This window comes from Arvicola amphibius, chromosome 4 (assembly GCF_903992535.2).
Source record: "Arvicola amphibius chromosome 4, mArvAmp1.2, whole genome shotgun sequence".
NCBI classification, from domain to species: Eukaryota; Metazoa; Chordata; class Mammalia; order Rodentia; family Cricetidae; genus Arvicola; species Arvicola amphibius.
In genome coordinates this window covers 32788839-32805856 of record NC_052050.1, presented here as the reverse complement: position 1 = coordinate 32805856, position 17018 = coordinate 32788839, and the positions used below count along the sequence as shown (strand labels likewise).

The window sequence follows — 17018 nt, the reverse complement described above, 5'->3', positions numbered from 1 at the left end:
AGAATCCTAAAAATGTCTCAGACTAAGTTGCAAACTTCATAGTTTACAAGTTCTAAACATAGGTACAGTTTTTTTATGTAACTAGAACAGTTACCAATTTCAACAGGGACATGGTGCTTTAATCTAGCTTTTATAATCCTGTTGCTTATGGACTCTATGATGCCCCTTTATCACAATACATCTATCTATTATTAAAAAGGGTAGTTGGGCTGGAGAGATGGCTCAGTGGTTAAGAGCAGTGGCTGCTCTTCCAGAGGACCCAGGTTCAATTCCCAGCATCCACATGGCAGCTCACAACTACCTGCAACTCCAGTTCTAGGGCATCTGATGCCCTCACACCAACGCACACAAAATAAAGCCTAAAAAAAAAGTAGTGCTATGCTGTCTATGTAGCCAGGTTGTCCTTGAACTCATGATTTTCCTATCTCAGCATCTCGAGGAGCCAAGACTATAAGCATGTGCCCTTGTTTGCTGCATCTGCTATGTTTTAGACTAGAAAGAGGCCCAGCTTTCAGACACCGACAGCCTGTGTCTGGATTTGAGTTCTGCCTAAAGGCACAGGGCAAGTCAAGGAATACTGTTGGAGGAAAGGCAGTGGAGTTTCTATGGGGAAGGCTTCCCTATGGCTGCTCCTGCAACAACTTCAAGACCCTGCAACCCTTGGGCATCTGATGGGGGAGAGCCAGGGAGTCTGAGAAAAAAGCTGATCTCTGAAGGAGTGAAGAAACTTGTTTTCTGTGCTTCCTGACAAACAGTCCAGTCAGCATGCAGTCCCAGGGCCAGGGGGAAGCCAAGAACTGTACCAATAGCCTTGATGTACTACTCCGAACAAGTAAGTGAGTGTGTGTGTGTGTGTGTGTGCATATGCGCGTGCACGTGCACGAGGGACTATCTGGCCTGAAGAGGCCAGTATGCACGTCAGAAAACTGTTCGCTTCTCAAGGAAGCCAGAGGCCTGTTTCAAAGGATAAAACTCCCCAGTGAGCAGACACTGACCTTGACTGTCTGGCTGGTAGGAAGGGGAGGGGAGCAGAGAGCTCAGGGGAGGTTGTCCCATAGCTCTTATGGTGGTGCCTGACTTTGTACAGAGATTCCTGACAGCCCCAAGAGGCCTGGCTGGGCCTCGGCCCAGGATCAGCTTGGCCTCCTCCTAAATCAACTGGCCCTTCCCTCCTAGTTGGTTCTGGAGGATTCCAGGTGCACCCTGTTCATCTGATGCTCCAAGCCAACTGCTTTGCTGACCCACGATTTGCCCAGAGAGTCACATAGATGTCTCCACAAGGCAGGGGCAGATGGGCCTACCTCCAGAGACTCCTTTCCTCTTCCCCACACAACTACTGCCATTCAAGGCAGAGACCTTCCTTCTTCCTAGCCACGGTCCAACTGCCTTCTCTACCCACCAGAGGCCTTTCTGAGCACCCCATGAAAGCGAGATCCTTGGTGAGGCCCTTTTATGTTCATACCAAGACCCAGTGATGGGTTGCCAGACACCAGAGACACCATCTGTACAGGGTAGCCCATCTGGTTCTCACAGACAGACATGGCACTCTCATGATGCCACAAAAGTAGACAACTACAGTAAAGGCAGCCGTTTACGTGCCAGCAGAAGAGGTCAAGGCAACCATGTGCCATCTGCCTTCAGACACATGCTGGACATATATAACCTGGACCCATGGCTAGGAAGCACCAGAATCGGTTTGATTTGCAGAGAAGGCTCAGTATGTTATTCAGGGGAAGGAAAGGACATGGTGCTCGAGCATCACTCTATCCACCCGTGGGCAGGTGCAACACTCTCGTGTGTGTGTGTGTGTGTGTGTGGATTCTATCCACCCGTGGGCAGGTGCAACACTCTCGTGTGTGTGTGTGTGTGTGTGTGATTCTATCCACCCGTGGGCAGGTGCAACACTCTCGTGTGTGTGTGTGTGTGTGTGTGTGTGATTCTATCCACCCGTGGGCAGGTGCACTACTCTCGTGTGTGTATGTGTGTGTTGTGTGATTCTATCTACCTGTGGGCAGGTGCAACACTTTCGTGTGTGTGTGTGTGTTGATTCTATTCACCTGTGGGCAGGTACAATACTCTCTCATGTGTATATATGTATGTGTGTATGTATGTATGTATGTATGTATGTGTGTGTGTATGTGTGATTCTATCCACCTGTGGGCAGGCACAATACTCTCTCTCGTGTGTGTGTATATGTATGTGTGTGATTCTATCCACCTGTGGGCAAGTGCAATACTCTCGTGTGTGTATATGTGTGTGTGTGTGTGTATGTATGTGTGTGTGTGATTCTATCCACCTGTGGGCAGGTGCAATACTCTCTCTCTAGTGTGTGTGCATGTGCGTACATGTGCATGTGTAATGTGTAAGGTATTTCCATGCATCATAGAATAAACATATATAATAGCTATTTAGTACAGTGTGTGACACATGGAGTGCTCACACAGTGTCCCCTGTTCTCAATCACTTTACTGCACGTGGGCTGCATTTACCTGGTGGAACAGCCTAACTGGCCTCCTCTCTGATAGACACTGAGGCATCAAAAATAAAAAACAACCCACTGCTCCTGAGCACAACCAGGATCCAGTCCCAGGGCTCCCTACTCCAAACCCCAGCTCCCTCCTTGGGTCCTGCCCTCTTAGCCCCCTACAGCCCTCTAGGGCCAATCTGATGCTATTTCTTCCGCAAAATCATCCCCATCGCCAGCTTCCAGAATTCATTTCCTCACCACTTACAGGATTAATTTCATCCACTGTTTCCTCTGCTTAGTGGATTTATTAAAGCCGGCGATGGCCAAAGGAAGTAGGTCATAAACCAGCAATATGAAGCACGGAGCATGGCAGGTAGTGTGTGGACACGGAGCGGAGCCCAAGGGAATGGGACTCCTTCTGGGGGTGCTGAGAGTCTGTGCAACAGGTGAAGAAGACCCAGCCATCTCCAGTCTCCAGTGCTGCCTGAGACACACCCCCTAACAGCTGCACCCCAGTCCCAGGGCAGGGTGGGCCTCATGTGTCGGAGAGCAGTCTCAAGTACAGCTCCCTGCTCCGATTCAGCGCTACCTTTGGGCTCTGGGGCTGAGCACAGCTAACTTCTCTGCACTCAGACTTCTCATCTGCAAGGCAGAGCCTAACAATAGCACCTATCCCACTGGAGCGCAGCCTACAGACCAATCCGACAAAGCCCTAACCTGGAGAAGACCCTAACACTTGCCCTGCTCTCTGCAGAGCCCACAGGAAAACCTTTGAAGAAGATAAAGCCAGTTCATACCCACGCTCATTTTGATTTCAAAGTGCAAGACCAAAAGCAGCTGCCCCTCCCACCTGCAGGCCCCTTTCCACCCCCACCACCAAGGTAATCCCAGCTCCCTGCATTCATCAGCAAGGTGTGTTAGGGGAGCTGGCAGGCTGTACTATTTGAGGAAAGAGCTGACGGCAGAGGCAGCAGCTGTTCTTTTTCTTTTGCGGGCACCTGCAAGGGCATTTCAAAGTGAAGAGGAAGCTTGGCCCCCGGCAGGTGTCCAAATCTGGCTGTAAGATAGAGTGGGTGTCTACCCCAGCCCAGAGCTAGTTTCACTTCAGTGTGCGGCAGAGACGACAGGGAAGGTGCCGCCTCAGCAGCAGCCTGAAGCTCCCTGGATGTGGGGTGGAGCAGCTGCAGGAAGAGGTCAAAGAAAGGACCCGCAGAAGTCTCAAAGACCAGAGAAGACCCAGGAGGGCTCGCCTCTCAAGAATTCATACCCTCTGAGTTGGTGGGGGCCATGCCAGCTGAGCAGGTGTGGAAAATCCAGAGGTTCAGCATCCTGTCCCCATCCCCTCTCCTTCCACTGACCTGACTAGAGGACCGAAGAAGGGCAAATGGGCCGGGACTCTGACTGGGAGGTCCCCTCCCTGCAGGCTAAATTATTTCTGCCTAAAGAGCAGCACACACTTCCCACAGACAGCCCTCACTTCCCCCAGGCTGCCCCCAACACATAAATTGTTTGGCTCCCATTAGCAGAGGCTGTACATGAATGGGCGTGTGCACACAGGCGTGTGTGATGGCGCAGGGCTCAGGATCTCTCCCTCTCCCACGTAAACATGGGATTCATTTATTAAATGCTTCTCTGCCATTTCCTTTTTTGCCTTCATCCTGCTTGTTTAATATCGCATTTGACATTCTCGTTTTATAAATGGCAACAGGAGCAGAATGGATGGCTAAAATTAGCTTACGAGCGAGAAGGATTGCCACAAAGAGGATGGTGAACACAGAAGCCCAGTTAATTCCACCCACGCCCCACCCCCACCGGTTTGGGCTGGTTCCTGACTGAGCTCTCAGTCTTTGGGGAGGAGGAAGAGGCCTGAAGGGGAGAATAAGAGCTGTGTCACCAGGCATCCTGCCAGGAGCAGGACGCGGATACTGACCCCAGCCTCAGGGAGGTTCCAGGGCCAGCTTGGCCCACCCAGCACTGTGCTCCTGCTGTGCCTGGTCCCTCAGTTTCCTGCTTAGTCCCCCAAGTGTGCTCTGAGCTGAGGAGGGGAGCCCGCAGACCACAACAGGCTCTGCTCTTGGAAGTGGGCTCTCTGGAAACTCTTCGGAACGAGTCAGCCCAAGGGTCTGACTCAGTTTTCATGGGACCTAAAGAACCCCATGTCATGGGGCTGGAGAGGTGGTTTAATACTCAAGAGGGCCTCTGTCAGAGGATCTGAGTTTCGTTCCCAGACCCACACCAGGAGGCTCACGGCATGACGGGGTCTGGAACTCCAGCTTCAGGGAGCCCAACACCTTCTTCTGGCTTCTTTTGGATTGCGTTTATGCGCACACACAAAATAAAATATAATCTTAAAAAACAAAAACAAAAAACCAGAATCCCATCTCAGGACTCGGCTACTCTGTCCCAGAAGCCCATGTCCCTCTCCTCGCTTGGGAACCACCTCCAGTCAGAGGCTTCGGGAGCACCAATCTCCCATGGGGACTCAGGAACTAATTCTGCCTGGTCCTGTGGCCTTTTCCCCTGAGGATCTCAAGTTTGATTTACTCAATCAAAATGATTCTGAAAACGATGATGATATTAAAAAAAATCGATCACTATGATGAAGCAGAGTATGGCCTGGTCTCTTTCAAAACCCCAGGTAACCCTTAGTCACAGCCCCTTCTGCAGTAGTTACCCACGTATCCCTGTCTTAAGATGGACAAGCACAGAAGTTAACCTGCCCAGGGGCACGAAGCTAGTCTGGGGCAGTGCACTGGATTGTGGGATGCTGAGCAGGGCGGGTCTGTGGTGTCATCCGTAAAGGAGGCGGACGGGGTGGAAGGCACTACCCTCTGACCTTTGCTTTATTCTCTCCTGCTCATGACTGGGTGCTCTCTTATGAAAGATGTGCTCCCTACAGGATGTCACTTCCTTAAGCCCCACCCACTGTCTGTTGGGGACACCCTCTCTTCTCTGCTTCACAAAGCACTATTGTATGGTAAGACTGATTGATCATTAAGCTAAAACCCTTTCCTCAGGGCCCTGAAGGCAAGTTAGCACCCACACTGACTGGATTTGCTCTGAAGCTAGTGTAGGACTCAGTTGTACATGATGGTCAATAGGCCAAATCCAGCTGGCAGCATCTTGTTTCTGTAAGTTAGGTTCTATTTGGACACAGCCACACCTACTCATTTACATACTGTCTGGAGCTGTGTCTGGCTACAAAGGTGGTGTTGAAGAGCTGTGACAGAGACCATATGGTCCTTCAAGCTTCAAATATTTACTATCTGGCCCTTTACAGAAAGCTTGGCCCCTGGCTTAGGCCAAGCGGAGGTCACTTGCTGTCACCTGCTGTCACTGAGAGTATTTTCAGGAGAGCTGGATTCCTGCCAGCCTTCTAGATTATATGTGTGACCATGGAGTGGGCAAGGCCTCTGGGACCATGAACAGAACAAGGGCTGCATCTGAACGCAGAGGGACTAAGCAGGTACAGGCAGATGGGGGAATTGCGCAATGACTAGCAGCAGGTCTGGGCTTCTGCCTCAGATTCCAAAGCTCCCAGTGTCTCTAAATGACCCAGCAGGTTCTTACATGGGGACAGGGGAATCTAACCCTTACCCCCAGGAGGTGTGCCTCATAGTATGGTCAATGCAGAAAGGAATGGTTCTGCAGAGAGGAGGTCTGGGATCTGGGAGGTTCCAGGGTTCTTTCTCTGATGAGAAAGGGCCTGCCAAGTGATGCTGGGGACACTAGCCTGGCAGGGGGACGAGTACCAAGCTGAGCCAGATGTCCTGTCCCACCTCCACATTCCCACACACCTTCCTTCTGCCACTGAGTGGTACCACAGCACCAGTGGTCCCCACCATTGCTGGACGCCTCCGCAGGGACTTCCCTCAAGTCTTAAAGGTGCACACAAAGCACCGCTTGACTCTTGAGTGCTAGGCTAGGAGGGCCAGAGACCCCGAATTCCTTACCTGCTCCCACAGGCTGCCACGTTAGGACCACCTGCTAACCATGGTGGTGGTGGGGGGGGGGGAATTGCTAGGCTTCCATTCAATACAAGACAGAGGCTATAACCCATGTCTTGCTTGGCAGATTCTGTAAGTGCAAATGCCTTAAAGGAAAAAGGAGCACTAAACTCTAATCCTCAGACAGAGAAGCCCAAGCCTGTCTTTTCTTTCCTAACCTCCTCCTTCCTTATTGTGATACTTGTTCAGCGGGTAGAGTGATTGCCGCCAAGCCTGGCAATCTAAGTTGGATCCCTGAGCTCCACTTGAAGGTGAGAACTGATTCCTTCTAGCTGTCGTCTGACCTCCACACATGTATCACATCTACACACGCACAAACAGGTAACTATTTTTTTTCAAAACCCAAAAAGGTTAAAACAAAACGACAAAAACAAATTTCAGTTCTTCTACTTGTGAATGTCACATCATGCAAGTCCCTCCTTCCCACTGAGCTCTGGCAGTCCCCTAAGGCGGACTGGCAGTGCTTGGTTAGCATGCTGTGCAAAAGGCAGGTGGGCAGTGGCATTATCTGTGCCAGCATGGTGCTTGGAAACACCAACTCCCTGTGCACGAGGTATAGGAGAAGGCTCTACCCTGGTACCTTCCACACCGCATCCTCCATTCTTACCCAATTGGGGTACCAGCATCTTTCCAATACCATTTTGAGATGGGGGCTGCACCAGGCCTCTGAGAAACCCAGAAACCGGCTCCATGTCAGTTCTCACCTCCCTCCCTGTGGCTGCCTGGCACATCAGGAGGCTGCTTGCAGGCTGGGCTCTGGTGACTGACTAATCAAGCAGGTGTCCCTGCTGCTACGGGGCTGCTTCAATCAGGGGCACGCCGCCATGGGAGGCGTTATTAGCTGCGCCCGCAGAGTGGTCAGAGAGAATCATGAGGCTGCTCCGTGCTTGCATTTGTGTGTTTGTTCTGGTGGGGGCTGAATCTCAGCTCTCGTAGGATGGACCTTGAGCTTGAGTGGCAGCCAGCTCTCTACCATGCCCCAGGGATCAAGAGAAGAGGCCTGGATGGATGGCTGGACAGGACCCCTAAGCTCAAACTTGGTCATTTTCCCTGGCTGGGAATCTGGCCTTCAATTAGGAGATAAAGAAAGTACAGGGGCTGAGGGGGAAAGGGGGCTTGGTGGCCATGGGAGGCTGTCTAAGCCAGGAAGACCATCAAGATAGCTTGTTTTGGCCTAGAGTGGAAGGCCAGTCTTCTGGGTTCGATCATGAGCTCAGGAGTGCAGCTTCCTGGTATTGAGTTCTGGAACTGCCACTTGCTGGGTGTGTGGCCTTGGGCAGTTGCTTTGTCTCCACCTTGACCTTTGGTAAAATGTGGGAAATGGTGTGATTTTTGTTTATACCAGAAAAGGTGTGATGATCAAATCAGGCAAGACGCCCTGAGCAAGTGTCTAGCAACCAAAATGTATACAATCTAAAATTTTAGTTGTTGTAGCCTGTAACAGAAAGTGCCATTTGGAGACTTCCTGTCCAAACCTCTGTCCCACCCTGGAGGCAATCTCAAGGTAGGAGGCTGTTCTATGACCCTCTCTTCCTCAGGCTCCTCTACCTGCGATAGCTGTAAAATGCTGAAGAGCCTTTAAAGAGCTCATGAGATTCACTAACTAAATTAGAGAAGAAAAGCCATTGGGAACTATGTGTGCCTTTGAGTCAGGTGGTCAGCTCCTTACTGACTCCTTTCCCCATTCCACAAGTATAAATTAAGTCTGGCGAATGCCAGCTGCATGCCATTGAGCCAGAGGTCCTGGATTCAAGTCCTACCCCTGTGAATCAAGGCTGAGACCCATCTACCTGGAAACGTGAGGAAGTGGGTACACAGGTACGCTAAGGGGTCATGTGGGGTTGTCCTTTCCAGCTTCATAGCACAGAATAGTAAATCCTCCTATGTCCCTTTTAGCAACAGCCCCAGCTTAGAGAATCTTCTGATTCTCTGTCTTTCTGGGTGGCTCATTCAAATTCCATCCATAGCACGGTTTAAATGCTTTCCTTTCTTGGTGAGTCCAAAAGCAACTCAGGCTATAGGCTCCTCTAGTAACTCCCTTTTCCTCCTTTATATTCTACCTTTCTTCAATGAAGGAAGAGCTTTCAGGACAGTGAAGCCTCCACCCTGAGGCAAACACTGTGTGAATCCCTTCATTCACCATAGCACACCCAGCCTTCAACAGCTCCGGAAAGTGGCAGGCTTAGCTCCGTTTGCTGGGATTCAGGGACCTGCCTCTGCCCCCACTTCCCAGAACCTCTGATTCCTCCTCTGGGTATGTCTAGGCTAAGAACTCCCACTGACACCCCAAAGTCTGGGATCTGAACTACTTCATTCCCATGTCTTCCCCTTCCCTGGCCACTTCCAAATTTGTTTATTTCTTATAGAACAAGTACAGAATAGAGGAAATCAGGAATCTTATACTAGAGGCTTCCCAAAGCCATCAGTCACCATCAAGTCAATGCCACCTACATGAAGAGTGGCACTGATCCATGGAGAAGCCTGGGGAAATGGCTGCCAGCATCTCTGGCTCCTAGGCTGTCAGTCATAGGTTCTCTTTCATTCAACGTGTCTCTATCCCCCTACTCTGGTCATCTGGGGGTTACCCACTCATCCCAAGCTCAGAGAAGAGTCTACACAGCTCACTGAGCACCCCGGAAGCTCAAAATCTATGCTCCTTCACTTGGGTAGCTCCGGGATCAATTCTGGGCCTCGGTTTCCCAACCAAGACAAGAGGATGATAAGGCCTTTCCCATCCTGTATTAGAGACTTTAAGTCTGCCGATGGCGACCCTGGGATTCACCTCTTGCCTTTATTGTGCCCTTCCCAACAGTTTGTTGGGAATGCAGGTAGGGCACCTGCCCCATCTTCTGCTTCTTCTTCCACTTCCTGATGCCTAACAACCTCCCTCGGAGGAGCAAGCTCTGGAGAGGCTCAACGAGGCATCTGTACACAGGTGAAGGCCTTCAACCTTTCTCGTTTAGGAAACAGGTAACAGTGACCTAAGGTGGGGAGGGAGGTACCAACTGGAGGGCAATGGCACCTGAAGGACAAAGCCCAAGAAGGAACCCTGCCATGCTTCTACGCCTGTCTCCCTCATACCACGTTAATGCCTGTGCAGATGCCTCCGACATACACTATGCAAAGAAAGACTATTTTCATTTCGGATGCATATGATGGCTAGGGACAATATGAACAATATTATTTTAGTGCCCTGGGAAAAAATTAGCAAGTCAAATATTGAATCAAGCCTGTAGCACCACATGCTAAGCAGATTGCTTTGATCTTATCCACACTAAAAGCTCTATTATTGAATCTAAAGTTGGTGAACACATATCAGACCAGTATACAGTGCATATCGGAATGCATGTTTCAGAAGCAGGGAATGTTTTGACAAAAGGGAGAACATATCAAAGCTGCAGCTGCGGTCGGAACCCGCATTTGACTACCCACCCTCTTCTCTCTGGGTCGGAGGCTTTGCTGGCCAACCAAAATGTTTGTGTTCTGGAGACCTGCAGATGGACCCAGAAACACCTGCTGAGTGAGCTCACATTTTTTTTACAGAACCAACAAAGGGTTTGTCACCCCACAGTCAACTTGAGAAGAGTGTGAGATGGGAGAAAGAGCTGGCAGACACCACACAAGGCATGGCACCCTCTGGTGGCCAGTTCTGGGGCCGGACTCCCTGGCTCCATAGAATTCCAGGTGTGAAACCTCCCCTCCTCCTGAGGCTTCCTCCAGTAGGAGGAACAGCTAAGGACAGGGAAGGCAGCAGCTAATATGAGAGCAGAAAGAGAAATAGTTCGGCCAACCTTATCTAAGATTGGCTCCTCCAGGGCCTTCCATCAAAAGCATGGCTTGAGGACAGCATATATCTTCAATCACAGCACTCAGGAGGCAGGGGTAGAGCATCTCTGAGTTTGAGGCCAATAAATAAATAATTTTTTCTTTTAAAGCACGGTTGAAATCAGGGGGCTGCAAACTCCAGTCTGGGAAGCATATCCGGCATGCCTTGTCTTTGCCTGCTTTTTTGTAAGGTCCAAGATTTGAAAATGCTCTTTTATATTATTCAATGGTTAAAATATGAGAGCTGAGTATGTAGCAAACGCAGAGTGTTTGCCCTGAATACTGCGTTCTGTGTTGGAGGGAAGGAAAGAGGGGCTGCCACAATCCACAGACACGAAATTCACGTATGTAGGGCCTATGGACACTATAACAGAGTGATTGCCACAGTCAGATGAAGAGCTCCAAAAACTGGTAATTTCCATTTTTCTGAGCGACGGTCTCAGCTATGTAGGGTAGCCTAACTACCTGATTGGATTTGTTTTGTTTTTATAATTCATTTTGGCTTTGGGTGTGCGTAGGATGGTAATGTGTATGACTGTGTACAGGAGTGCAGGCCAGATGACCACCTCTGGTGTTCTTCCTCAGATGCGGTCCCTGTCCCCACCCTTGAGAGTCTCTCACTGCGCAGAAATTACCAACTAGGGTAGACTGGCTGGCCAGTCAGCCCTGAGGATCTGCCTGTGCCCATTTCTCCAGTGCTGGGATTCTAAGAGTGGCTACCATACCCAGCATTTCTACAGGGCTTCTGAAGAGCAAACTTGGGTTCTCAGGTTTGCAAACAAGTACTCTGGTCTGAGCTATCTCCACAGCCTAGTTCTGACTTTTTTGTATTTTTGAGACAAGGTCTCGCTATATAGCCCTGACTGTCCTGGAACTCACCATGTAGACCTCAAACTCACAGAGATCCGCCTGCTTTCTGCCTCCCAAGTGCTGGGATTAAAGGTGTGCACCATCATCATGCCTGGACTATTTTTGGCTTTTTAAGAAAGGATTTCACTACATATTCCTGGCTGGCCTGGAGTTCACTCTGTGGACCAGACTGGCTTTGAACTTGTGGTGGTCCTCCTGCCTCAACTTCCTGAAAGCAAGTACAGGTATTACAGTTCCAACTGGCCCTTCAGTAAGAGTTCATTGGCTATTGTTTCTTCCACTGGCTGCCATTAACGGGGCTGAACACTGACAGCCTAGCCCGTACCTCTCCCTGTCCACTGCATGCACGACACCGATGCCGCAGTCACTCACAAGAGAGGAATGTGACACAGAGACAGCGTTCCCAGTTCCATCCCTCCAGACTTACCATTTTATTATTGATTTCATGGAAATGAATCTCACAGACTTTCTCCACAACGTCTTCATTCTCAAAAGTGACAAAGCCAAACCCTAAAGGAAGGAGAAAGAGACAGGAGGAGTGAGTTTGGTTTCTGCAGGACGTGCAGGGTGGCCTGCAGTCGGGGCAGGCTCCAAATGGGCAGGGAGATGGGGATGTTGTGGTCTAGGCAGGGATTCCAGTTGGTACCCAGCGTCCTTCCAACAGTGAGGCAAGAGTCAGGATTCCACCCACATGCAGCAGGCACCGTGTGGCTTACATTTGCCCCGAAGCAAACAAGAAATTTACTTGTCTGCTATTTACAAGGGTATGGCTCTGTGCGGAGGCAGGCTTGTGGGCTACAGAGAGCCTCTTGGATCTCTGCGGGGCCTTGCTGGTCCTTTCTGTGAGCTTCGATGGCTAGCCCTCGGGTCGGCCGCCACGCGGAGGCGGTTATTGGTCCTTTTCTTCCTGAATGACTTCCTCTAATACCTCATCAGGACATCCTGAGGCCTGGAAGGAACTATTAAAAGTTGCAGGCCTCTGTTCTGTGCGGGCATCCTTTTGCTACTGCCGCTTCAAACACGCTGTGGATTTGGGGCAGTTTAAGACTGTCTGATGCCTGCTGTCAGCCCGTCAGCTAGCCACTGTATTTACTCGGCTGGAGGCCGGCTTTACTAGACAAGCTGCACTAAAGAATTTTGGCAGGCGACTGCCGCTCAGCATCCTGTGTGCCTCTCTCTACTCTCCTGCCCCTTCCTTTCTTCTCTTTCCACCCCCAACAGTGTTTCCAGCATGTGTCCCCATCTGTGACCCGACTCAGTAAGCACCAGGGTACCACGTGGGCCCACACATGGTGGGTCTACCACCTTGCATTGAGCACAGCTGTCATGTTGGCGCTAACGTGCAAGGGGACCTGGGCAGCGATGGAGAGACACAGATGAGGCAGGGGCCGGGTTATAGTCTTGCCTGGGCATAACCTGGGCACCTGCCTCTGTTCTCTGGACCTCACACTTGGTACCTGGAAGTAAAGGTAGTGCAAGCAGATATCAGGCTCCCTAGATCTGGACTCCCAGGGCTCTGCTGTGGACTGTGTGTGTGTGTGTGTGTGTGTGTGTTGCTTTGGGAGGTGAAGTGGTGAAGTAGGTCATGAGGAAGAAACCCTTCAGAGTGGGATTAGTGCCCTTTAGAAAGGCCGGATGGCTTGCTTTTTTTTCCTCCCTCGCCTGCCCAGTCAGGCTATAATAAGGTGTCTTTCTGTAAGCCTGTTAGAGGAGCCCTTCCCAGGGTTGACCACGCTGGCACCGTGTCTCTGACTTCTTGCTTCCAGAACTGTTAAGAGGCCTGTTGTTTACAAGCTATGGCATTTCCTGACAGTTAAGACACTCCTTTCCCCAAACATGCGAACGGGCCTAATGTGAAGCATGGGAAGACAAAATCTGACTGGCTGGTCTTCCAGGATGATTATCAATAGTGCTTTGAGGAAGAGGCAGACATAGCCCTTTCCAGTTTCTGTTTCGGGGCTCAGCCACAAAATACCTTCTAGTTCATAAAACCACCTCTACTACCACCTTCCGGGGAGACGGAGCCGACACACGGGGCTTTTACATCACAGTTCCCACAGCAGACTCTAGAAGAGTCTTCAGTAGAAGAAGGTGGCTCTCTGCTCTCAAACAGCATCCAGTAACAGACGGCCAGGAGGACCACACAAACACAGTCACGATCTTCAGTCTGTGCCATTTGTCACCATGTTCCAAATACCAAACTGATGTTCCCACACAGTACACACAGTGTAGGCCATCAGAGACATGCAAGGCAGGTATCTGACATGCTCTAAAGAGGACCCAATTGTCTGCTGAGCTCACTCAAACTGCAAAGTTTTATCAGTACCACTGGGTAAAAGTGTCCTCAGTAACCCGAGGCCTGAAGCTGATACCACACATGAGCTATCTAAAATGAAGGCTCATACCTCCCAAGCTGTGTCCCTGGAGAGGACCTACAGAGCTTTCTGACGCCTTCTCTTTGAAAGTCACCTTTTCCTTGGCTCTTAACCTCATGTCCCTTGCTTCCAACCTGTGGGTCCCATTTGCCTGTGAAGGTAACCCTCCTAGCCTGGGCCCACCTCAGCGCCTCACAAATACAACAAGCTCAAATGAGCTAGGGTTTCTGTTGTTGTTGTTTTGTTTTTATGCTGTGTTACCTCATTGCTAATGAGAGTGACCCTCCAAATATATACCTACACCCCGAGCACTGGGAGAAAAGTGCTTTTGCAAATGTGATTAAGGACTCCAGGTTGAAGGAGAGTTCCTAGTGGAACAGCTGGTGGTGTCCTCATAAGAGGTGGGGGATGGAAAGCGATACAGAGAAAAGGCCGGGGGGAGGGCAAAGGCAGGTATGGGACAAGGGGTACAGTCACAAACAACCACCACAAGCCAACAGACTGTCGCCTATACAACTGGGGAGGGGGTACTGCTTTCCAGTCACTAAACTTTGGAGAGTTTGTCACGGCGATGACAGGACACTCATACAGTGAGCGAACAGGCTTCCCTAACTTATGCTGTCTCCACAGAAAGGACCATATACTTCCTCCAGCCAGGTTGCTCTGGACAGAAGGCTCTGAGCAGAACTTACACAAGCTATCAGGAAAGAAGGCGAAGCCAGTGAGCTCCAGGAGGCAGAGGGCAGCCAGAGGTTTCGGGCCCAGCGGACTCATACTCAACAGAACAGAGGCAAGGATGCAGCTCTTCCACTAAGTTGCATCTGTGCCACATGGAAGGCACTGTTCCAGGTCACCATTACACAGACCTATGCTGTGTCACCAGGCAGACGGGAAGGGGGCAACCAGCTGAGAAATGGGGATTCAAATGCACACGGCTGTAAGGGAGCCAGAGGGCTCTTGGCATACATTTGGCTTCTGACTCTGAACTTTCCTCGATAGTCCCTCTTCCCTAACCCCACGGGACTTGTAATGTGTTTATCACAAAAGTGATTCTCCTGGGGCTGAAGAGATGGCTCAGTGGTTAAGAGTATTAGTTGCTCTTCCAGAGGATCTGGGGTTCAATTCAAGGCATCCACATGATGGCTCACAACCATCTGTAACCTCAGTTCCTGGGAACCTGATGCTCTTTCTGGACTCAGCCCCGCACAGAAGTGATCCAAAACACTCCTAACACATAGAATAAAAATAAGCAAAACCCTTAATCCTTATTTTTTTTTAAAAAAAGGTTTTCCTGACTAAAGGGAGGTAGCCTGGATTGACGCCTCTGCATCCTGGGTACATCACAGTTTAGTGATGTCAAGACTCATCGGCGGCATTTTCTGCATCTTTATCTCTTCAACATCCCTGTCTGTTTGGCCTGAATAGAGAAAACCAACTTGATTATGTCTAAAATGTTTATTTATTCCATTTGGGGAAGCAAAGAAGCAATGAAACACTTAATTATCAGTAAGTGTTATTCCTCAACATATAATCATTTTTATCTCACAGGTGCATTATCATCTCCAATAAATTAGTAACTCTGTGGTGAACAGCTTTCTCCTCCCCAAGTAAATTAAACCAACAAGCAACGGACAGAAATAATGGGATTAGGAATTTGAGAGGGATGGATGGTGAGTGGGGAAACCCCCTTTGAGCATTATAGTTTTCTCTTTCAAAGTAAAAAATGTTATGGTGATAAAATATACACAACATAAAACTTCCCATCTTAAGCATTTTTTTAAGTGTTTAGCCCAGTGGCATGAAGGACAGAGACACAGTTCTGAAGCCATCGCCACACCACCCATCTCTGGAATGTTTGTCATCCTAAACTTAAGCTGATACTCAACAATTGCCTTGTCCAATACTCAACAGTTGCCTTGACCAGCCTGCTAGCCCTGGAAGCCTCTACTTTCTTCTGTCTATGCAACGACATATTCTAGATATCTTTGTAGGCACAACCGCATAGTGCTTGTCCTTTTGTCCCTGCTTAGTGCACTTGGCCTCACAGGCTTTCAGACCAACCTGCTGGAGGCACAGTTTTCACAGGGCCTTGGGAGGGTTGGAGGACAGGAAGGAAAGAACGGTCACCCTTCATCTTCCCAAAGGAAAACCAGAAGTGGCATCTCACAAAGGCCCACGAAACCGAGGCATGCAGACGGGTAAGAGAGACATGTTATCCTCATCCAAAAGCGAGGGCCAAAGGCTGGGAAGGGTGCTCAGGTTGTATCAGGTGAGTTTGGATCTCCAGCTCTCAAGTAAAACCTGGGCTCGGCGGTATGCACCTGTGTGCCAAGGGGCAGAGACAGGTGGATCCCTGAGGGCCTGCCAGCCAGTCATGGTAGCCAGTCAGTGAGCAACTGTGTTCAGTGAGAGCCTATATAAATAAAGAAATAAGTAATAAGGCAGCGAGAGGAAGACGGTCACCCTCTGCCGTCCACCCGTGCTACATATTCGCAGCAGCAGCAGCAACAATGAAAAGGGCCAAACAGGGCTGGAGAGATGGCTCTGAGGTTAAGAGCATTGTCTGCTCTTCCAAAGGTCCTGAGTTCAATTCCCAGCAACCACATGGTGGCTCACAACCATCTATAATGGGGTCTGGTGCCCTCTTCTGGCCAGCAGGCATACACGCAGACAGAATGTTGTATACAAAATAAATAAACAAATAAATATTTTTAAAAAGGGCCAAACAATGAACTCTGTTCCTCTCAACAACCCGAGAGCCTCTTTACTTTTCTCTCAAATGAGAAAAATGGGTTTCTGAACTGGTCCCCATCGGGGCATGGCTTCTACCTGCTGTAAGTCCACAAGAACTTGTACTTCACCAGGGCCCTGTGAGGGAACCACCCTGTTCTGTGTCATGTTTTCCTTGGTGCTGGGGAAAGACACCCCCACCAGGTGTTTAAATTCACTCCAGCACCACTAGCAACGGAGGAGAACCCAGGGCTGAAGCTTGAGTGACAACCACAGAATGTCACCTGCCCACTGTCTGAAGTGCACCTTACCCTTCCAAGGGGGCCCCAAGAGCCCCCAGAACTGGGACATAGAATGTGGCAAGAGGCTTCACCCCAGACAAAGGGCTTTCAGAATGGGCATATGTAGGGTAGCGGTGGGCAGGTTACATTTACTGAACCGGAGCGTTCTCTTGAATAAAGCTATTATTGGAAACTAACAAGTGAGCCCCACTTAAGAGAAACGTTTAACTGTCAAACCTTTCTCTCTCTTTTGTTCAAACAAGCAAAACTGAATATTCATTGGAATAATACAAGGCTATAAAAGGCAGATGAAGAGAATGGAAATATGGAAACAAGATACCTCAAAATTAAAAGGAACCACTCTAAACATGGTCACCAAAGCACTTATTGAGTACTGGGGACCATTAGGGAGGAGAAGATGGGAACGGCCTCCATCTAGCCTCAAAAATAATTTTCTTCTCTT

General features: G+C 49.7%; 1 protein-coding gene across 3 annotated transcripts in view; it reads right to left on the bottom strand.

The window, feature by feature from the left end:
* The window catches only part of Msi2 (musashi RNA binding protein 2), a 363569-nt gene that overhangs the window by 55173 nt on the left and 291378 nt on the right, over positions 1-17018 (bottom strand). For all 3 annotated transcript variants that reach the window (XM_038325574.1, XM_038325575.1, XM_038325576.1), the window contains exon 8: positions 11597-11679. In XM_038325574.1, the coding sequence (XP_038181502.1) occupies positions 11597-11679 (83 nt within the window). The remainder of the gene's footprint in view (positions 1-11596; positions 11680-17018) is intronic.